Consider the following 24,296-nt stretch of genomic DNA (forward strand, 5'->3'; position numbering starts at 1 on the left):
AGAACATGTCTGTTTGAGCAAGTAAAATAAGGAAAGGGAAGAAAAGGAAGTCTTTCTGAGAATTTGCTTGTTTGAGCATTTATGTTGCTTTAAGCACATGAGCAATAAGTGAGACTAGCTCACATTTAAATTAAATATATCCACTGATTATTTGTGTGTTGGCCAGATTTTGCTTATTTTTATATAACACTTTGATCAGAGTTGAGAGAACTTCATTCTAACACAATACAATTAGGATAAGAATTAATTATTTTAATATATTTGACTCAAAGCTGGTCATGAGTGCTCTTCAGTCTTCAAACTGCATACCATTATTTTTAGGTCAGCAATCTGGACAGTGTTAAGCCTTTTTTTTTTTGAAGAAAAAGAATTCAGTTCACAAATCTGGTATCTGATATTTAAAATGCAGGAGGCTATTAAATTAAGTAGCTATAGAGTTGAGTCATTCACTTTCAAATAGGTTAATGTAATAATTGTACAAATCTATAGGAAAATGTTCATGTTCTACAATTATTTTTTTCATTCCCTTGTTTTGTTTTATTTCTACTTAGTTTGATATATAATGTTTAATAGGATGAGGGTTAATTTTCAGTTTCAATTTACAGTTTAGGGTCAGAGTTTTATGTTCTTCACCTGGTGAAGGAAAATCAATGCATCAGAAAAAAGGAAAGAGAGAACTGTGAATTTTTAAGTATTATATTCTTAACTAACCGTCTCAGCTTGCTGAGAGTACCACCTGGCAGTGTCAAGCAAGCAGTTGGTTGTTTTTTTCTTCCTGGTGCTAGCCGGCTTAGCAGTTTTCAAAGCCAAGTCACTTGTGTCTCTTCTGATTCAGAATGATGCAGTGGTACATTTCATGTGTTTCATGGCTCTCAGGTTACTCCTGACATTTTTTCAGTAGGTGTAGCTGTTTGAGAAGCATTTGCATACACTTGTATAGGTCCTATTGTTATTTTTCTCTCATTTTTAAGCAAAGAGGCTTTTGTGAAATGTTCGCTGCCCTGTTAAGCATCCCAGGCAGGTGTGTTAGTTCTCTTGCTGCTCCTTTGGCTCAGCATCCCTCCTGAAGGGGAAATGGAGGGAGTGTTCTGGCAGGTGGTAGAGCGTGTCTTCGGCACTTTGTGTGCTCACACGATGATACGTGTGATGATGTTTCCCATTTCATTTCAGATCGGAACCATCTGCTGATCTCAGGAGAAGCAGATTACTGTGGTTAAGCAGTGTGCATTTTGTCAGACTGCAGAGGAAGATCTTTGGGTGTATTGTAGTCATGTGCTCTGCTTTTCTTTCTTCGCTCTGTCCTTTTCATAGTATCGATGTTAAAGCTTACAATTCAAGTTCTGTTGCCTACTTGTTATGTATTCAGAAAGTAAGTCAACGTGCTCAAGAACAATTTCACTATTTTATTTTCCCTATTATGATATTTTTACATGGCAAAGGACATGAAGACAAGTGAAGTCCCTGATCTCTCTAAACAAATCTCATAAGTGCAGTTCCTTTCTTTTCTTGCCTTTGTCTTTCATTGTTTAAGTGATAATAATAATAAGCATACCTTTAGAGATACAGAAAGCAAAGAAATGCATGAGAAGGAAATTAAAGGATGGTTAACAACAGTTGCTTTGTATCAAAGGAGGCCACTCAAAAAGATAAACAGACTGGTAGAAAAGCCACCGTTCAGGATCTTTGCTCAAGTGAAACCAAGTGTTGAAAGGACTTTTCTTCCTCCATTTGGTTTTAAATTAAATGTTATTGACCTTCTTTTTCAATGATTTGTTTTGTGGGAAGACAGAAAGGATTGTTTGCTGTCATTTTTTAAAAACAAATGAGTTTGGAAACTGAAAGCACCTTTCACAGTGAAACTGATAGTTTCACTGGCAAAACTCAGCCTGAAGTTTATTCTTGCCAGAACCCCTCTGGAAATACAAGCGGGGGTGTTCTGCTTCAGTAATCACATGTAAATGCAGAAGTGCCAGCAACGCTGTAATAATGACTGTAGTGTCTTTTGAAGGCACTCTGAAGCTTCCGTTCATAGACACTCTTAAATAGTTAATTAATTTCTTTTCAATTTACATGGAATATGTAATGACATCCCTGAGTACCAAATTTCCTTCCCTTCTTTTCTTGTTATACAAAGAATAAAGAGTATTTTAATTAAGACATTGCCTGCTGACCTGTATAGTAGAGTGCCAGTGGGAAAGAAAGTTGATAGAAGAACAGGTCCAGATAGTTCTTTGTTGTGACCCTCAGAAACCTTTTCTGAATGCAGGTGTGACAGCTTGAAAAACCTAGGTATCTCTGAGGTGATGTTTGAAGTCTGCCTTCTCCTTGTTGATTAAAGGGAGGCAATTTTGTCCATTTGGATATGCCCTCTTGTTTCTGGCAGATTGCTGTGTGACCATTTATGCCTTCCTCTTTGTAAGGTGGCTGCATGTGTTTGAAATCTTTTTTATTATCATTATTTTTTGGCAGATACTGAGCGTCTCTATACAATGGTATTTGAAGAGATCTGTGGGCGTTTTGGAAAGAAGTATACCTGGGATGTGAAATCATTGGTCATGGGTAAAAAAGCACTAGAAGGGGCACAGATTATTCGAGATGTTCTAGATCTGCCAATAACCAAAGAAGAGTTACTACATGAAAGTAAAATGAAGCAGGAGAAGATATTCCCTACTGCTGAATTGATGCCAGGTACGTTTCTTTTCAGTATTTATAAACTGCTTGTGGAATTATGTCAATGCTAACCAAGGCAGAGATTTTTAATCTACCTTCCTGTTAAAGGGTACTGAGTATTTTTTCCTGTTTACTTGAAGAACAGCTGTTTTCTATGTGTTTTAAAGAAAAGAAGAAAAAAAGATTATGTAAATATACACAAATTCTATTTTGTAAACTAGATATTCTTTAGAATAGTTGTTGGCAGCTGTGCAACTTGATTTAGTTTTCTCTGGCTGTGTGCATAAGCCAACTTTAAGCACAAACATACTTCTTGGTGTACAGGCAAATGTATGTGTCCATGGGTTTTTTCAGGTGAGATTCATCTCTCCTAATTTGAACATTGAAACTTAAGCATGGCATCTGAGCCAGCTGTGCTTCAATGGAGAGGGAGGGTTTCTCTGGTTATCCTAAGACAGGTAAGTTTAACCACTTCCTGAAGATACTTGTCTTTTAGCAGTGGTTGTGCAGGAAGCCAAAATGAGTGGCTTAAACCAGGTGCCTCAATATAGGCAAGAGGATGAATTCACACCACAGATAAGATTCATACTTTTATATTCTATTACATTTACGTGTGGGATGCTTAGAGAAAAATCTTCAGTCATATAAGAGAAGGAATACTAGAAACTGGAATTGTTGTTGGCTTTTTGTACAATGTTAAACATCCTGGAGCAAATGTCAAAAATTTATAGGGGAAAAGAATGGGAAAGAGGGAGAAATAAAATATATCTGTATATATTTTAAAGTGAGATAACTGCGTGTCAGTAAAACAAGTCCAATTTTTAGATTTTTTTTCTCTTAGAATGCATGCTTGTTTGTCACAGCACATTAATGCTAATGTTTTAATTTTTAGATGCCTTTTTATACCTAGTTTTATAATGCATTAAAAGGCTGAATGTTAAAAATATGTGTTATGTTAGGAACAAATAAAAGAAATAAAAGAATCAAGAATAAAAGGTGTAATTTGGTAGCTTTAAACACTTTAGCCTCTTGGGCAGCCAATTTATGTATATATCTCACTGATCCTTTTTATATGCAGGATTTTTGAAATTGCACCTTCCTCTCTCATAGATCCACCTAACACTGTAAGCCTAGTTAAAATCTATACGAAAGCAAGAAAGATGGAGGGATTTGGTTTTCATTTTTCATGTCAAACTTCTGGGACTAACTTTGCACATATATTGTTTGTAAGACAAACAAAACACTTTATTCTGGGCTTAGAAAATGCCAGATGGACAGGTTGGTGATGGAAGTGTTAGGAGGCTCAAAGAAGAGTCACGGTAATGGAGCAGCACAAGTAGTAGATGCTGTTGAGTAGATATTCCATGTCTGCTGAGGATTGTGATAAAGTGGGTGAGCTGGCTTGAAAAGAAATGCAGAGAGGTGATGGAACAGATTAACAAGAGGAAACATTAAGTTTTGTACTGTTCCTGACTTCAAAAAGTGAATTCCGTGCTCACTGAAGCTAGACTATTATAGGCAAAACAACCAAAATTCTTACTGGGACAAGCATATGAACGTTTTTATCATAACCAGAATTGTTCAACTGGTTATCCTTTCAGTTTAACTAAATATATGTGATAACTCTCTTCAGGCAATTTTCTGAAGCAGAATTGATGTGAATTTAAATACTTTATGCTTACTGGCCGCTATAGGGAGCAAAGACAGCCTTGGTCAGTGAATTAATAACATTTATACTTGGTAGCATTATATGAGATACAAGCTGAATTGTCATGAATTTTGAGAAAGACAGGTTAATGTCAGTAATCTAAAAAGAAATGGCACTAGCTACTTGGTATTTGTTTTATTTAAGGACTAACCCATGCTTCAATCTGATAACCAGATTTTTTTAATCTAATACCTTTCTCATATCTCTTGTGAGGATATTTATATAATCTTCGGAGGTTTATAGTCTCTTAATGTTCTTTAATTATGAGTGAACTTAATGCAGCTGTTGTATAAGATGTAAGGCTGTGGTGACATCTTGTGCTTACAGAGTTCTCTGGCTAAACTTGTATTTCATGTTGTTGTAGGTAAATACCCCAAAGTGAAAGTTAATTGTCATGATATTTAATAATGGTGTAAGATGACTCTGACATGACCGTTTTTTTGGCAGTTAATAGGTAGGTGAGGTTCTATTTTCAATCCATTTCTACAGCTTTTCCAAGAAATAAGATTTAAATTTGGATTGATGGAGAACAGTGCTAAATGGTGACAAAAAGTATTTGAAAAAGTAACTCAAGGAAAGCAGCACTTGTTTCTGGACGTAGAATGTGCTATGCACACGTTTGTGCCAGTAGTACAACTCTTTTTTTAATTCTCAAATCAAGTAAGTGACAGATATGTCAGCCATGGTTAGGGATGGTATGGTAGTTTTGCCTGACAGTGTGTATCAAAGCCATGCCACTCTATAATGGTTTTAAGAGACATTAGTGGATGAAAAGTGCAAGCTGGAAGATTTCAGTATGGCTGAACTTGACTGGCAAGCTTCAATACATCAAGCTATGGTCAAGTACAAAGTTAATCTATGAAGAGAATGTATCCATTTCTAATAGGGACTTTTCCAGTATTTGAGAGTTTTTCATTGTTATTTTTAGTTCTGAAAGAATCCTAGGGTAAGCTAGTTTTGATTTAGTGTGGCAAGGAATTAATTCAAGACAGTGCTGACAAAATGACAGGGCTGCTGCTTGTGCTGCTTTTCTAAATATTTCTGTCAGAGTGCAGACATTGTTATCTGCAAGAGTAACATAGCAGACTTTTTGTTTCTGCAAACGTTGTACTGCATTGCCGGGAAGTAGATCGTCAGAAGGAATGACAAGTGGAACAGAAGAAAACCATGCATATGTACATTTGCCTATACATGTCATGTATAGGTGTACTGGGGCTTAGCACAAACCCAGAATATACACACAGACAGAAAAATCTAACTCAAGGTAACTCAGCTGCCAATAGCTACTACAATCATGTCACAGGTATGAAATTAATGCCATTATTTCATAGCAGTCTGCACTTTTTGGCTCATCACCATCACAAGGTACAGATGCTTCAGGACTGTGTGCTCCTTTCAGAAGCTTTCTACCACTGGATCATCTTCCTGCTAGCTGGAATTTCTTGTTTGCAATTCCTGTTCGGCCAGTGCAGAATGTGATAGGGAAACCATTTTCGTATTCACTTATGGTTGGCTGTCTTTTGCAAGCATGAGGAAGTAATTTCATAGCTAAGTTTTAGTACCAAATCAAGCCAGTCAGAAATTGCAAAAAGAGAAGGAAAGAAATACAAGTTCCAGTGACAACTTATTTTAAAGCCTTACGTCTTTTTTTCTTGAGCAGTTCCATTCAACCAGCAGTCTAGTTTGCTTAGCTGTTGTTTCCTTGATTAATGTTTGTGCCCTTAACAGGTATACAACATAGTAGGAAGTCTGTTTTTTCTTTTCCTTACTATTATTGTTTTAATGGTAGGAAACTCTGGTGAGTCCATGCTGGTCTCAGGGAGCCTGTAACCCATGGACATCCATCAATTAGCTGCAAACTGGGAACGATCCAGTCTATTTGGCTGGTTTCAAACACTTCTCCATTGCAGTAAGTCCTGAAGAATTGCAACCCAAAAATGCTTTCACCAGGAAGTTATCAACACAGTTGCCGGAGGTGTTGAATTATGTAAAATTTAGAACTTAGATGTTTTTCCATGGCTATATATGTGTCAGGATGTCCAGACTATGGCAAGATTAACTGGTTTAGTGAACAGGGAGACTCTATGCCAACAGAAGAATCTTTGGCACTCTTTAGAGAGCAATAAGATGAGAAGATAGAATTATTTATTAATAGCCAACTACCTTCCAATTTGGGGTGTAGGTTATTAGTTTCCATCTCCAGTTTTGTAGCTCAGTGAAAGAATAATGTACTATTACAAATAGCATTTTTAAAATGGTATCTCAGAACAAAAAAGAAACAGGTGGATATGAGAGATATATTTCCACAGTCTCATGAGATTCATGGCAATTACACCAAGTGGTGGATAGCCCCACCTCCGTCACTTTATCATCATAACAGCAGCAATGCTAAATTCACTTGAGGATTGAGAACATGTGCAGATAATGAATAGTGCTGTGGTGATGGGCTTGGAGCTGTTGTAGCACAACAGACTACATACAAACTGACTTAAAAATATTTTTTTTCCTTAGATGAACAGACAGCTTTTTATTGTTCTCAATAAGATATTTTTCCTCTTTGGGTGTTTTTTGTGTTTTGATGCTGCTGAGGTTTTTACTGTAGAATTGCTTTTATGATCTTAAAGGATTATCATTGAATTGGCTAGAAATCCAATCAACTTGACAAAGCCCTGAGTGACAATGTTAGCTTTTCTTTGATTAAAAAGAGTGATGAAATCTTGAAGAGCTTAAAGTTGGGTCTGATATTATGTTCAGTGTAGTAACTGCAAATGATTTTGAAAAAGAGGAGCAGTCTTTTAATGCAGTTGCTATATTTATCCTTAAGATTTCCATTTGTGCACAACTGGACATAAATCATACAAGACATGCATAATGCATGTACATAGCTAATTTACACAATTCATGGTGCACTTTGGTTTCCTTTATCCATTTTCTCAGCAGTAAATCTTTTATTTCAAATACTTACTGAAACCTCACAGACTACTTGTTTTGTGTAATATGTTGCAGACTTGAATTTGGGTCTCTGAACTGCCTTAGTTTTGATGACCCTGAGGTCAGGTGTCCTCTGCTCTCATGCTGTTAGTGTGAGTAGAAAGCTAACTCTGTCTCTGGAACAGAGAATTAGGAGCAACACTGTGATAGGTGTATCAAAGATCATCTTAGAGGGAGTGCTGAAAGTCTGCAAAAAAGAGAGTAAAGTTGTATTTGGGCTCATAATTTGTTGGCAAGCTATGTGAAGAAAGTGCATGGTGACCAGTATACCTTTTCCAACAAAAATTTCAGTGATCAAGACAGTGTTGATCAAGACAGTGTTGTCTAAACAATACAACTCTGTAGCCTTGTTTCTTCTGCAGAATATGCTGCATCTCAGTTAAAAGACTTCGCAAAAATAGTTATATTAGCATGGACTACATAGCATAGACAAGCTCCAAAATTACAGCAGGGGGTTGCATAATAGGTAAAATATTGTTAAATAGTGTTTAGATGTAATTAGTACATAGGTGGCATGCAAGGAAGATAAACAGGAGGTGTGGTACATGGTGATTTCATGAATGGATTTGCCCCTGAAAATGCCACTGTTTGCTTATTTGAGATCTAATTTTGAAGCTTAAGAGCTAGCTTGTGAATTTTATTATACTAGCTTCTTGTGATCCTGTATACAGCCCATGGTTTTGTTCAAGAGAAGGCCCCAGGGACTTCCATTAATTTTTTAGGGGTTTTCTCATACATAGTTAATGTTCATCTTTTTAGGATTGTAATAGACACTTAGAAAAGACTTTGGGATTGTCCCTATAGGCCTAGTATTTATGTGGTACTGTTCTTGCACTCTGCTTGCTGTACGCAAGCCAGCTGTATTCCTGAAGCCACAAGACTGTAGGATTTTGACCATACCGAGAAGACCATCAAACAGGGAATTTTCAGGTTAAGATACTGGCAGAGCTTAGTGTGCAATTGTCTGCCTGATGGTGTAGTTATGGTTTCAAGTGAATAGACTGCAGGCAGAAATATGAACAACGGAAAACATTCAACTGTTGAACTGAGGAAACAAATTATGGTTCACTGCTGAAGTGGAATAAATAATCATTTTCCCCATCTCATATATTTGCCCTGTTTGTGATGGACATTATTTTCCTTTCTATCTCAAAACATTCTTATAGTCTACTATAACACGTTCATACAAACTTCACTTCAGGAAAAGAGAAATATATATATATATAAAATGTTTTATAAGACAGAAGTTTGGTTGGAAATCTGTACAAGGAAAAAAAATAGAACAGCTTTATATTATCTCCATATTTGTCTGGAGGCATTCTGCAGGAAATAGATTTCACTCTGAAGCTCCAGTAGTGATGCATGTTAAGAACAGTGTCCTGTTCAGTGGTAGACAAACAGAGGAAAAGGGATGATAGGGATGATAGGGCAATTTGGAAGTATGCTGAATAAAGTCTAGCAAAAACGTGTATGTCATTTACCATTCTGAAATATCTTGTATGAAACAGAGGTCACATTTTTATAAAACTAAAAGGAAAATCAAAGTTTACTTTGTTTTCCATCAAATTGAGTTAGGTTACAGGTATTACAAATGTATTATTAATTTTTGCTTCATAATGAATAATGACATTTTAGTATAAAATGTGATAACTAAAAAGAGGAGATAACTGAAAGTGAGAGGGCAGTGCATATTGTCTTCCTGGGCTTCGTGTAAGGCCTTTGATACTGTCCTCCATCAGGTCCTCGTAGAGATGCTGTTGAAGTATGGGCTGGATGAGCAGACAATGAGGTGGATTGAAAAGGCTGACTGGATAGCCAAGCCTGGAGGGTAGTGGTGAGTGGTGCAAAGTCTAGTTAGAGGCCAGCAACAAGTAGTATACCCCAGGGGTCGGTACTGGGTACAGTCCTGTTTTAACACCTTCATTAACAATCTGGATGATGGGGTAGAGTGCACCCTCAGATGATATGGAACTGGAGGGATGGCACCAGAGGGCCATGCTGCCATCCAGAGGGACCCCAACAAGCTGGAGATGTGGGTTGACAAGAATCTCATGAAGTTCAACAAGGAGAAATGTAGAGTCCTACACCTCGGCAGGAATAACCCCAAGCACCTGTGGCCACCCAGCTGGAAAGCAGGATGACAGAAAAGGACAAGTTCAACATGAATCAGCAATGTGCACTTGCTACTAAGAAGGCTAACAGTATTCTTGGCTGCATTAGGCCAAGTGTTGCCAACAGGTCAAAAAAGGTGATCCTCCCCCTCTACTCAGCTCGATGAGGCCACACCTGGAGTGCTGTGTCCAGTTCTGGGGCTCCCAGTGCAAGAGACATACTGGAAACAGACCAATGTCGGGCTACCAGGTTGAACAAGGGAGTGGTGCATAGCTCCTTTGAGGATAGGCTGAGAGAGCTGGGACTGCTCAGTCTGGAGAATAGGAGGCTCGGGGGGATCTCATCAATGAGTATGAGTACCTGAAGGGAGGATGCTGAGATGACAGAGCCAGGCTGGGCTCAGTGGTGCCCAGTGGCAGGACAAGAAGCAGTGGGCACAAACAGTTTCTATCTGAACATCAGGAAACACTTTGCTGTGCAGGTTGAGGTTGCCCAGAGAGAGGTTTTGGAGTCTTCCTCCCTGGAGATCTTCAAAAGCTGCCTGGTGTGGTCCTGGTCAGCCAGCTTTAGGTGACTCACCTTGAGCAAGGGGGCTAGACTGGGTGATCTCCAGAGCTCTCTTCCAACCTCGGGGTTGAGGGGGGGGGAAATCATGTAGAATACAATGTTGTAACAGCACATAAATAATTAGAAAGGAACTATTTTAGACATACCATTTTAGCATAGCATTTTTTGGTTTCCTGAACTTTTGCACTTCATGTTTGTATTGGTCACTGAAAAGGAAAATGTGAGTTAGCCCAAGGATTTTGTTGTTGTTCAGGGTAAGTCTTAATTTAAGTTTCTCAGTTGATCCAGTATGTTAGTTGTTACTGTGGTTTCAGCAGACTCTAAAGAGAATGAAGAGCACATTAGGAGACTAGTGGAGGAATAATATTTCCTTCAAAAATGAAATAAAATAATGTATACATTCTATATGTTGCAACTTTCAGAAAAAAAAGTATTGATATCTTTTTTTTTTTTTTTTTCCAAAATGTGTTTGTGGTCTCAGGAGAAATCACTCCTTTCTCTTGGTTTAGGTTTTATTTTATTTTTTTTTCTCCCTCAGAGTTGCTAACTTCATTGACATTTGTGATTAATCCGTTTTTAACATGCTGATGTTTAAAGTTGATCCTCCTTTTTTGCTTCCTTACCTAAATTTAGCTTAGAATTCTTTTTACCTAATTTCCTTCCAGTAGCCATCAGTGTGTAACTATTGCATATGAAATGTAGTAAGCTTCTGTGTCTGTTTTCGATCTTATTAGGGATAGAGGAAAGAAACATCATTTACCTTTTTGATGATTTAAGATGAAAAGAGTACATTTGGAAATCAAGTATAACAAAGTAACATATATATTCCTGATCTTGTTATGATTTCTTGAAGGAAATGATGCTGTGCTCTAGGTTTGTCACTGTGTATATAGTACATCAAGACTATATCCTCACGCTGGAAAAACGGGGAACCTTATTTCTTTTGTTCTTTCTTTTTTGTTGTTGTTATTGTTTTTAATCAATGACTGCTTGAAGACTAGAAGAAAAAAATGAATTGCTCCATGTAGCTGAACTTTCAGCGGGAGGGGTGGAGGATGGTCTGAAGAAGCGTAGCAGGTGGGTCCTTCTGTGGTGGATGGACCTTGATACCTTACATGGTAGTAAGTAAGTTAGAAGTTAGTGAGTTCACAAAAACTTCCATTGTACTTCTTCAGAGACATTGCGTTTTTGATTGGTTGTTTTTGATGTAACTGAAGTCTTCATTTGAAAATGCTTTATAGCTGTAGGTGAATTTAGCAACAAAGTACGTGCCAGTGGAAGCTGCTTCTGTATCTTTCAATCAGTTCCCCATTTCCCCACCTGTTGGTTGTTGTTTTTTTTTTTTGAGAAAAAAAAAGGCAAAAGGAAGGTACTAAAAAAGATATTATCTTCCTAATAAAGAATTATTAGGAATTAATACAGTAATCATATTAGTAATTCAGTGTGCTGGTAACTGTCTAGAGCTATATTGGTGATAATTGACTCAAACAAAAAATGGATTTTGTTGATGTGTAGTTTTTCCAAAGAAATAATAAACACTGAATGAAAATATTTTTCTACTGCTGCTGTCTTCATCTTGCTAAGTTATGCAAGCTATTCTTCCATATGCAATTTATTTTTTTCTGCACAGCTGATTTTCCTATTGTATATTTATTTTTTTTTCTAATCTGTCTTGCTGTTTGCACATATTCAAGTAATCATTTTAAAGACATTTTTAAAGTGCATTTTCTGAGTAATATATATCTTTGCTGTCTGAAGGTGTTAGGGACAGCTGCATTCTAGCTCCCTTTTAGCTAGGACAGTCAAAAAGAGAAAGTAAACATGCACATAGACATATTTACACACTGGAATCATGAGAAGTGCTGAGGGAATATAAGAGAAAGAAATGACCCTGAAGAAATGACCTTTCAGCAACAGTGCTTTTCTGTAGCTGGCTACCTCCAATAGAAGTGTAGAGTAAACATATACTGACAGATGAGCTGAAGCTGTGGGACTGAAGAAAATTAGTTATCTGAAGAGAGGTAACCTGCATTCAGAATGCTGCTGTGAAGAAACATTGAAACCTTTGCACAAGAAACTCAAAACTTGCACTGAATAATGAAGCATGTTTCCTTCTTACATAGGCTGCCATGTTTCTACTTTTCCCTACATTAACCTTCACTAGAAGATTGGATCCGATTAAAGTTTCTACCTATTATGTTCAAGGTGTTCATTACTCTGGGTTCACAGCATCAATAGGTAAAGCTCTGGTATTAACAACTGTGATTGACAACTCCTCTATTCTGCCCAGTTACTTTCTCTAGTAATTGCTAAAGAGAAACCGAGCACTCTTAGGGTTACCTGCTTCAGAAATTAAAGACTGTACCAGTCAGTGAGAAGAGCATGTTTTTTGACCTTGATCCATCTATCTATCTATGTATTTTTGTTTGTTTACTAGGAGCATAACTCCAGGTATATGTGTGAAAAGGAATTGTTTTCCTGTGTTTTTCTTCCACTTACAGAGAATTTGAAATAATGAACATATATAATGTTGAGGACTTTACTGAACGAGATTGGGATGGGTATACAATGATATTCAAGTAATCTTTGGCATATTTTGAGAAAAACATTGTGATGACAGAATAAATATATACCTTGAGGAATATTCTATGATCTTTGCATGGAGCAAGAACATTTCAGACATAACAAGAATTCTCTTTGACACTTAAATGATCAAAGTAAAATGTTATATTCAGTATGACAACATTGTTGAAGTATTGCCAAATGTGTTGTAATTAAGAAAAAATATTAATATGAATACCTATGGATATGCATATATACATATAATGTATTTGTCTTGCAGGGGTTGATAAGCTGATCCGGCATTTACACAAGCACAACATACCCATAGCTGTTGCCACTAGCTCAGCTGAAGTGACATTTCAGATGAAAACAGCCAGACACAAAGACTTCTTCGGTCTTTTTCATCATATTGTGTTGGGAGATGACCCTGAGGTGAAGAGTGGCAAACCACAGCCTGATGGATTTCTAGTTTGTGCAAAGAGATTTCACCCTCCTGCAGCTCCAGAGAAGGTAAGGAGGGGAGGGAATAAATGAACTGAAAAGTTAGGGGTATACTGTCCAGGCTATGTTTCAGTTTTATTTATTGATTGATTGACTATGATAAATGTTTAGGTTAAGATTTAGTACAAATGTTTGAAAAGTCAGCAACCTCTTTTTTTTTTTTCCCCCGATGTTTATATTGTTTAAGCTAGAGGTTGTTGGAAAGTGTCCCTTTCAGTGTATATAAAGTTTGTAATGCAGATTTCTCTGATTTACTGCATGGTACTATGTAGTAATAGGAAACTTTAATGATTTTTCTCTCTCTGCATAAATCTGCAAGCATAACTTCACTACTCAAAGTTCAGAAACAGTTATTTAAAGATAGATCAGTTTGCTTTTCATACTTCCGCAGCTGATTTACCTTTTAAATATCTAAACATTAAAGATACTTCTTTGTAAAGAGGGTGTATATTTTTCTAAGCCATCTCTTTCCTCTTGCATTCTAAATCTTAGAGATCGTATTTCTTTCTTTTTTTTTTTCTCCTGATTTAAAACCGATCAGTTTGAGCAATCTTTCTCAAGTAGTAGAGATGTGTAGATTCTCTCTCATATATAACTTTCCAGACTTGATTTTGAAATAGAAATCTGTAGGGAGAATATCTGAAAGATAAATTGGTAGTCAGTTAAAGTGATATGTTCGCTTATATTTCAAACTAAATTGCCATTCTTCTTAAAATATTTTTTTTTCACTTCTTGTCTATCCTGATGAAACATAAGTTCTGAAGTTTAGGAGTTTCATTACTACAGAAAAATGTATTAGATACTAATTTTTAAGAAACAACTTTAAGTGGGTTAGACTGTGATTACTGATTTCTCAGTAGGGTTGTTGAGAATAAATGTGTACACAAATATATATGGAACAATTAGCTAAGATTCCTCAGCCTTTCATGCTTTAAATTCTCATCCGGAGCCCAAATGGTATTTTTGCTGTCTGGGAATTGGTGAAATATGTTGCAGTGAATGTAGCATAATATGAACAGTGTTAACCATCTTTTTTTTTTTTTTTTTTTTTTTTTCTCTTGCACATCCTCTTGTCATTCTGTCTATGTGTATAAACTTCACTTGAAAAAGTTACCCCCAATATATTTGACCATATTCATGCAGATGACTGCTGTGTGGATATGTTAGGTTTTTGTGTGTGTAGGCCTTGTATGGTATATTCTAAATGCTGCAGAACTCTGCAGAATCTGAGTAGTAAGGCTGTAAATCTACAACAGAGTCCAGTAGTTATGTATTTAGAATATATTAATGCTTACCTGAGAGCAAATATTGGGAAGCAATAGCCCAGGATTTTGGAGAAAGTGAGAGGTGAGTTAAAAACACGTAGCAAAGTTTTGTTACACTGTTTTTGTAGTTCTCTCTTGCTCCATATTGAAACCACAGCTTAATGTTGCTTTCATAGAAAATTATTCTTGCTTCTTTAACTGTATGTCCAGAGCATATAAGATCAAGTTATGCTCCTGTAATGCTGTGTGGCATCTCTTTTTGTGAAACAGGATGACAAAGGTGTTTATTGCATACATTTCAGTTGGTTGGAGGTGTTGGTGTAAGATGTTCTATAATTCTGAAAGCAAAAGAGCAAAAGGTATTGAGAATTGATATAAAGACAGGACATATTTGGTGACATATTTGGTGTCATATCTGAAGGACAGGAAAGGAAATGTAATGTCAGTGTTGGTAGTGACAAATGTTATTCATAGAATCATAAAAACATCCTAAGTTGAAAGGGACCCAAAAGGGTTATTGCATCCAACTCGTAGCTCCACACAGGAGCACCCAAAAATGAGACCCTCTGTCTGAGAGTGTTGACCAAATGCTTCTTGAACTCTAGCAGGCTTGGTGCTGTGACCAAGGCTCTTGGGGAGCCTGTCCCAGTGCCTGACCACCCTCTGGGTGCAGAACCTTTTTCTACCACCCAGCCTGACCCTCCGCTGTACCAGCTCCATGCCGTTCCCTCGGGTCCTGTCACTGACCCCAGAGAGCAGAGCTCAGTGCCTGCCTCATGAGGGAGCTGCAGGCTGCTATGAGGCCTTCCCTCAGCCTCCTCTGCTCTGGGCTGAACAAACCAATGGAACCTCAGCTGCTCCTCATATGTCTTGTCCTCTTCACCATCTTTGTTGATCTCCTTTGGAAGCTCTTTAATAGTTTTATGTCCTTTTTATACCGTGGAACACAAAACTGCACACAGTACTCGAAGTAAAGGTGTACCAGCAGGGTGGGATAATCCCTGCCCTTGACCGGCTAGCAGTGCTGTTGTGTGTTTTGCATCCCAGGCAATAGTTGGCCTATTTAGCTTCCAGGGCACACTGCTGGCTCACGTTCAACTTGCCACCAGCCAGAACCCCCAGATCCCTTTCTACAGGGCTGCTTGCCCTGCTAGCCTTTTGTCCCTCTGTCTGTATAGCCAGAGTTACCCCATCCCAGGTGCAAAATCCATCACTTGCTTTTGTTAAACTTTATATTGTTGTGTATTTATATTGTTGTGTATTGTATATTATATTGCCAGGACCTCTAATTTGTCATTTCTCTGCCCCTGATGGAGTCAACAGCTCCTCCCAGTTTAGTCATCTGCACATGTGAGGAGCCCAATATCTAGAGGGACATCTTTCCCAATGCTCCTAGTTCATGTTTCTATTTCAGAAAGGTCACAATATGATTGTAATTTTAAGAGATAAAATCATGAAAACAAACAAAAAAAAAACAATATAAAAAAATTAAAATACCCACCCCACATGCAAACAAGGTTGGAGATCATTTAATATGTACCTAGAGAGAACTTCCAGTTAACTTCCCACTAAAACAATCTAGTACACCCAAAAACTGTTAAGTGAAACACATCACATACCCACTGAGGACTATCAGGAGACATACTTCAAAACTGCTGTAATAATCCAAGCCAAAAATACAACATAGCTGTAGAAGACAAAATCCAGAACTTAGCCATAGTGATATATCAGCCTCAGACAGCCTTCTATAAGGATGCAGTTCTAAAATCAGATAAAAATGCATATGATGGCTTCTTTAGTATAACTGAAGGGGAGTAGAAGTTGTTCATCTGGGAATTTCTTAAATGTTGGCTTTTTTTTTTCATTCTTTAATTAACTATGGATTTAATAAGCATAATGTTGACAACAGAAATTTCAAACAAGATACATACTGCAAATTCAGCCTAAGCCTTCCTGTCTTTTGATACATGAAGTTTTATATGAACACATTATTAACACATATGACACATAGTCATATGAATTATTAATTAAATCTGTCAGGTAATCAGAATATGATCTGCAGTTGAATACTAGAGTTTTTGTCTTTTACTAAATTAAAGTTTTTGTTTTATTTTAATATATGCCAAATTCTGCTTTAAAATACACAAATGAAACTTGTGTCCAAACCAGATGGAGCTGTACATATGAAACCTGAGAAACAATTTGTGCTTGAATATTTTAGATATTTCAGTCCATAGTGTTCCAAACATTGTTTTCCTTTTCATATATTTTATTTAGACTATTATCTACACACACACGCACAAAAATAAAAGTGTTTTTATCATCATTATTTCCCACCTTTATATGAACATAATTTGGATAACAAATTATTTCAAATTCTCTTAGAATTAATTATTTACTATTTTGCTATGGTTCAGATTTTTACAAAGGGAATCCCTTTTAAAGGAACCTTTAGAATGTGCTGCAAAAGCAGAGTTTCATTGATGACAGTGCTTTGAAACTTGGTATATTTAGCTATACAGTTCACCAGCTTGATCTGAAAAAAAGTAAGAAAACAAAAGTGTTTTTGATAAATGATGGGTTTTGTTCCAGTTTGAATTAAAGAACTTAAATTACTTTAAAACATGCTTTTGGAATTTATAAATATTAGAATATTATTCTTTGTTTTTAATGAACATCCTTTAAGAAACAAGTTTTAAAAACCTTTCTATTGCCATGTATGTATACTTAAAATGTACCAACTATCAGTTTTCAATGCTATCTTGAGGAAATTTTGTTTCATGACAATAAATTTTATGCTACTGAATAAAAATGGCTCTAGAGCTCAAACTTCAGACATTCTCATGAAAACATGTAAACATACTTTCAATATATTCATGTCATTAAAAGCACATGAATTAATTATTTATGTGCTTCAAGATGTGGAGGGTTAAGGCCTTTCTTTCCAATACTTTGGTTGTTTTGCATATACTTTTTCTGTAAAATAAAAGATCTCTCTAGTGGTGCAGTTAAAAACAAATACCATTTGTATCCTTCCTTTAAAAAGAAGAGAACGTTGGAGTAAGATAAGTGGTCATAACTCTCTTATGAAGAATCAGCCTGTTCTATTTAAAAAATTCCAAATGATTTAAACTTTTGTATTAATTTAAAACACTGTATTTCTTTGCGGTCTATTCCATTTCTAATTAATTAATTGATCCCACAGATATGAATAATCTCTGTACCAAATCTAGTGAGAGATCATTAAAAATTAAATGGCATTAGAATTTATGAGTCTCAGTGGACTCTGTGTCGTAGAAAAAAAAGAAGTTCAAAGAGAAATTTTTTCCTACAAAAGATGTGTTGAGAAAGTAATGGAAATTCAGAACATTGAGAACATGTTGCAATATTAGTCTGTATTGTACAAGGAAAACAAAGGGTTAGAAGATGGATAAGGCACTTAATGTGACCACCACTACTGTGAGCTTATGTAAAAAGTAGGTGTAAAAAAACCAAAATTTTATTTCTTATCCTTTCATCAGTGAAGTCAACATGGCTTCACTAAGGGCAGACTGTGCCTGATAAATCTGGTAGCCTTCTACAACGGGATTACAGCATTGGCGGATAGGGGAAGTGCAGCTGACATCATCTGCCTGGACTTGTGCAAAGCATTTGACACTGTCACCAATGATAAAAGCTATATATAAGCTATATAATCTCTGTGGATGAGGGTGGACCACTCTGTGGGTAAGCAATTGTCTGGATGGTTACCCTCAAAGAATTGCAGTCAATGGCTCAATGTCCAGGTGGAGATCATTAACGAGTGATGTTCCTCAAGGCTTGGTATTGGGACTGGTGCTATTTAACATCTTTGTTGGTGACATAACACTGGGATTGAGTACACCCTCGGCAAGTTTGCCAATGACACCAAGCTGTGTGGGGTGGTTGACATGCTGGAGGGATGGGATGCTATCAAGAGGTATCTGGAGAGGTGGGCCTGTGCGAACTCCATGATTTTCAGCAAGGCCAAGTGCAAGGTCCTGCACCTGGACTGGGACAATCCCAAGCACAAATACGAACTGTGTAGAGAATGGATGGAGCAAATGGACTTGGTGTTGGTTGATGAGAAGCTCAATGTGATGAGCCAGCAATGTGCACTTGCAGCCCAGAAAGTCAACCGTATCCTGGGCTGCACCAAAAGAAGTGTGGCCAGCAGGTTGAGGGAGTTGATTCCCCTCCTCTGCTCTGCTCTTGTGAGACTGCACTTGGAGTGTTGAATTTCGCTCTGGGGCCCCCAGCACGAAAAGGACACGGACATATTAGAATGAGTTCAGAGGAGGCCACAAAGATGATCAGAGGGCTGGAGCACTCTACACTCTCTCCTACAAAAACAGGCTGAGAGAGCTGGGGTTGTTCAGCCTGGATAAGAGAAGGCTCCAGAGAGACCTCATTGCGCCCTTTCAGTACTTAAAGTGGGCCTACAAGAAAGCTAGAAAGGGACTCTTTGTCAGGGAGTGTAGTAATATGACAAGGGGTAATGGCTTTAAACTACAAGAAGGTAGATTTAGATTAGATATTTGGAAGGATTTTTTTTTTACAATGGGGGTTATGAGTCACTGGAACAGATTGCCCAGAGAAGCTATGGGTGCTCCGTCCCTGGAAGTGTTTAAGGCCAGATTGGATGGGGCTTTGAGCAATCTGATCTAGTGGGATGCATCCCTGCCTGTGGCAGGGGGGTTGGAATTAGATGGTCTTCAAAGTTCCTTCCAACCCTAACCATTCTGTGATTCTGTGATTTTTTTTTTTAAAGTATTATTATTTAAATTTTTCTTCTTTATTTTTCCATTAACTTCACCCTTTGTAATCTGTGCATGTAGTATACATATTTCAGTCATTATGGTTTTCAGATAACTAGTTATTTTATTAGTGGTGTTTTTGTTATTTCTTATGTATAGCTGGAGATTGAATTTATTAAGAGAACTCTAAATAAGGTACAGAAATTACAAAGGCACGAACAGTCATTCTGAATGGTGTATTGAGCTGTAAATTGGGATACCTGCTGTTGAAGTAATGTAATTCAGTCATCATAATCTGCCCCTTTTCCATTTTTTAAATAAATTGACATGTACTTTTTCTTGAATGTTTACAATTTGCAAATCAGACACTTTATTTTAGAAGTAACAAAAGCTTTAAATGCAAAAATGCATAGACATTTTTCAACGTAGTTCAAATGTGCATGAATAGTTGTCTCTTTAACCTTGGGTCTAGTCTTTTCTTTGAATAGGCCTACATTACCAGTTTTTCCTCATCTGAAATACTTTCACACACTTTAAACTATTGTGACATACCCATTCTCTGCTGTCTTGTCTCCTTGGACAGTTTTTACCAGCTACTTTGGCATATTGCTAGGTATGTGTTTTTTCTAGTGATATGGCCTGTGATTATAATGGTCATGGTACACCTGATTTTCAAAGCATTAGGCTGCAGTCAGTGGCACAAATGAAGTGGCATTTGTAGTAGATGACCATTGTTCAATGTGTGTTGTGTGCTGTACAGAAGCAAATGCTGCTTGTGCCAGTGGCCACTTGTGGAGTAAGAGAGGAGAATGTTGTTCCACTACTCATTCCACTACCCTCTCAAGCTGCTGGTATATTTCTGAGTAGAAGGCAGAATTTGGGCCTTTTCTTCTGAAGCCATTTGACTTTCTTGTCTGTACTGATGTAATTACCACTCATTATTGAATTCAGATGAAGGTGTTAGAGTTAGAGCCTATGTCATCTGATTTGTTGATGCTGATTCCTGCATAGCCAGGCAGTTAGAATACCCTTGTTGAAGGTATGGGGCAGCTAGATTCTAACCTTATGGGTATGTGAGCCTTATGGGTATGTGATGGTGGGAGATGTGGTGGTTGGAAAATGTCTTGGGCAGAGTGACCATGAAATGGTAGAGATCTCCATTCTTGAAGAAGCCAGGAAGAGGACTAGTTAAACCATTGTATTGGACTTCTGGAGGGCCAGCTTTGAACTGTTCAGGACACTGGTTGGTAGAGTCCCTTGGGAGGTGGTTCTGAAATGCAGAGGAGTCCAGGAAGGCTGGGCACTCTTCAAGAAGGAAATCTTAATGGCGCAGGAGTGGTCTGTCCCCACGTGCCCAAAGACGAGGTGGCATGGAAGAAAACCGGCCTGGCTCAACAGAGAGTTGCAGCTTGAGATTAGGAGAAAAAAGAGGGTTTATAATCTTTGGAAAAAAGGGTGGGCCACTCGGAGGACTATAAGGATGTTGCGAGGCAGTGCAGGGACAAAATTAGAAAGACCAAAGCTCATCTGGAGCTCAATCTGGCTACTGCCATCAAAGACAACAAAAAATGTTTTTACAAATACATCAGTGCAAAACGGAGGACTAAGGAGAATCTCCATCCTTTACTGGATGTGGGGGGAACTTGGTTACAAAAGATGAGGAAAAGGCGGAGGTGCTTAATGCCTCCTTTGCCTAAGTCTTTAGCGGCAAAACCAGTTGCTCTCTGGATACCCAGTACCCTGAGGTGGTGGAAGGGGATGGGGAGCAGAATGTGTCCCTCACTATCCATGCGGAAATGGTGGGCAACCTGCTATGACACCTGGATGTACACAAGTTGATGGGGCCAGATGGTATCCACCCGAGGATACTGAGAGAACTGGCAGAGGAGCTGGCCAAGCCACTTTCCATCATTTATCCGGGCTGTCAGGGGAGGTCCCAGTTGACTGGCGGCTAGCAAACATGACGCCCATCTACAAGAAGGGCCAGAGGGCTGACCCGGGGAACTATAGGCCTGTTAGTTTGACCTCAGTGCCAGGGAAGCTCATGGAGCAGATTATCTTGAGTGTCATCACACGGCACTTACCGGGCAACCAGGCGACCAGGCCCAGTCAGCATGGGTTTATGAAAGGCAAGTCCTGCTTGACAAACCTGATCTCCTTCTATGACAGAGTGATGCGCTGGGTGGATGAGGGAAAGGCTGTGGATGTGGATGTGAAGCTTGACTTCAGCAAGGCTTTTGACACCGTTTCCCACAGCATTCTCTGTACTCAGCTCTGGTGAGGCGACAACTTGAGTAATGTGTTCAGTTTTGAGCCCCTCGCTATGAGAAGGACATGGAGGTGCTCGAGCAAGTCCAGAGAAGGGCGACGAAGCTGGTGAGGGGTCTGGAGAACAAGTCCTATGAGGAACGGCTGAGGGAGCTGGGATTGTTTGGCCTGAAGAAAGGGAGGCTCAGGGGCAACCTTACCACTCTTTATAAGTACATTAAAGCAGGCTGTAGCGAGGTGGGGATCGGTCTATTCTCCCACGTGCCTGGTGACAGGACGAGGGGGAACGGGCTAAAGTTGCGCCTGGGTTGTTTTAGGTTGGATATTGGGAAGAACTTCTTTACTGAGAGGGTTGTGAGGCATTGGAATGGGCTGCCCAGGGAATTGGTGGAGTCACCATCCCTGGAGGTCTTCAAAAGATGTTTAGATGTTGAACTTAGCGATGTGGTTTAGTGGAGGACTTGTTAGTGTTAGGTCAGAGGCTGGACTCAATGATCTTGAGGTCTCTTCCAACCTAGACAATTCTGTGATTCTGTATTTCTAGTGGGCGTGTTTACTTGGTGTGCTTTTTCACAGATTATTTCCTTGCAGTTTTCTCTGAGTGCTCCTTTGGAGTCTCTTACATGCTCTCTCAATATCCCCCTTATCCTTTCATCCTGTGCTGTATAGTGGCCAAACCCTATGTGAAGCAGAATAAACCCTCCCTTGGAAGGTGTATTGTGTGGTGGGGATGGCAACCCCGGACAATGGTGGGTCTACTGGGTAACTGTTTCAAGGCTGTAAATCCACCAACCTCTGCATGAGAGCTTGGAAACACTGTTCCTGTGTTGACATTGTGTGCTCAGGTTTACAGCCAAAGTGGAGTCGATTGCCTTGAAAATTTAAGATTATGTATGACAGATTTTACTGTTAGTTTATGTAGGGTGACCGGGAGATGGATGAAGTATGTCATTGTATTTGTGTATCCAAATTAGTTTAGTTTTCCATGCAGACATACCCTTAAGTGATGATAGAAAATGAAAACTGAAAGGGTATATCAGTTGACTTGAGATCCAGATATTTTCACTTGTCTGCCTTCTAACCAAGATGAGGTGCCAAACACATTAGGAGTCTCCCTTTCTAACTTTATAGTTCTTTTGAGAAACACATCTAAAATTGCATCATCTGAGCAGCCAGTGTCTGTTTCACAGGAACTAAACATCTCTTCCAGTTAATCTTTTGCAAAGCATAATTTGAAAAGTTATTCCAGGTCTCACTCCTAGAACATGAAGAAAAATTGGCTCCATAGACAATTTAGTAGCAACCTGGGACTAAAGGTTTCTTCTAAAGCAGACCAGAGGAGAGGGTTGCCCTTATCTTGTCCACAGTATAGAATATTTCCTCAAAAAAAAAAAGGAAAAACAGCCTTTTAAACATTGCTCAAATTGATGAGTTCAGTCTTCCAGTTCATAGGTTTCCCTGGGAACTGTCCTAGTTACCACAGCATACACCAGCTGTTGTTTTCTCAGGAAAGTTTTTTACTAAAACTTTTTCCTTAATTCATAAAGATTTTACTTTTCTTGCTCTGCAGTGGGTCTGAAGACATTTCTAGACTGCATTTGAGCAAGGTGTGATTCCAGTACTTAGGATGCATTGCTGACATAGCTCTTGAATTCCTGCTATTATGGGGCAGTGCAAAATGATAAAAAGGATGACGTTAATTTTTTGGTTTATTTTTTTTTTCCTGTTGGAAAAGCTGTTCTTTTCAGACACTCTAGAAATTCAAAGGTATGAATTATGAATAAATAATACATATGAGCATATCTCCAAGCACTCTAAAAAGCAAATGTATATAATACTTGGTGGTCAGAACTAGAAGTGTACAGGCACAAAATCACCTTTTAACTTTAGCCAGGCTATTGCATGTTTCTTAGCTTAGCTATGAATTTTGTAGTGTGAACTCAGCCTACAAGGTAGCACTGAATATCAGTGAGTGAGATACAAGAGAAGTTACTGGATGTTAGTAAAGTTTGATTAGTAGAAATGATATGTATGTAACAACTTTTTCATCATGAAGTCCTGAATCTTCCCTTAAAAACATTAAAGAAAGATTCTGCATTAAAACTTACTCCTTATTCTATTTATCATAGGCTCTAGGCACATGCGTAATTCACTATTTTTCCTATAATCTTTTAGAAACATGTAATTCTCCCATTCTCGGGAAGATCCATTGAAGTCATCTCTGTTTTCTCATATGTTCACGAACTCCCTGATCCTTCTGGCTACACTGTTCCTGACACAAGCCAGAATGTCACTGGCCTTCTTGGCCACCTGGGCATACTGCCAGCTCATGTTCAGGCGAGCATCAACCAATGCCTTCAGATCCTTTTCCTCTGCACAGCTTTCCAGCTAATCTGCCCCAAGCCTTTAGTGTTGCATGGGATTATTGTGACCAAAGTGCAGGACCTGGCACTTAGCCATGTTGAACCTCATCCCATTGGTTTCTGCCCATCAATCCAACCTGTTCTGGTCCCTCTGCAGGGCCTTCCTACCCTCAGGCAGATCAATGCTTCCCACCAACTCGGTGTCATCTGCAAGCTTACTGAGGGTGCACTCAATTCCCTCATCCAAATAATCAATGAAGATATTAAAGAGGATGTTTCCCAGGGGTCAGTGTTGTTCCCCAACGCCAACCCCTGGGGAACACCATTCACCACTACTTTCTGGGCCCAGCCGTCCAGCCAATTTTTTATCCAGCAAAGAGTGTACCTGTCCAAGCCATGGACTGCCAGCTTCTCCAGGAGAATACTGTGGGAGACGGTCAAAGGCCTTGCTGAAGTCTAGGTAAACTACATCAACAGGCTTTCCCTCATTCACCAGGTGTATCACCTGGTCATA

The 24,296-nt window shown here is 38.5% G+C and overlaps 1 protein-coding gene across 3 annotated transcripts in view; it reads left to right on the top strand.

Annotated features, from left to right (window-relative positions):
• PUDP (pseudouridine 5'-phosphatase) overlaps positions 1-24,296 on the top strand; it is an 80,154-nt gene that overhangs the window by 24,849 nt on the left and 31,009 nt on the right. For all 3 annotated transcript variants that reach the window (XM_027447442.3, XM_027447454.3, XM_072029837.1), the window contains 2 exons: positions 2,470-2,688; positions 12,891-13,120. In XM_027447442.3, the coding sequence (XP_027303243.2) occupies positions 2,470-2,688; positions 12,891-13,120 (449 nt within the window). The remainder of the gene's footprint in view (positions 1-2,469; positions 2,689-12,890; positions 13,121-24,296) is intronic.

This window comes from Anas platyrhynchos, chromosome 1 (genome assembly GCF_047663525.1).
Source record: "Anas platyrhynchos isolate ZD024472 breed Pekin duck chromosome 1, IASCAAS_PekinDuck_T2T, whole genome shotgun sequence".
Lineage (NCBI taxonomy): Eukaryota > Metazoa > Chordata > Aves > Anseriformes > Anatidae > Anas > Anas platyrhynchos.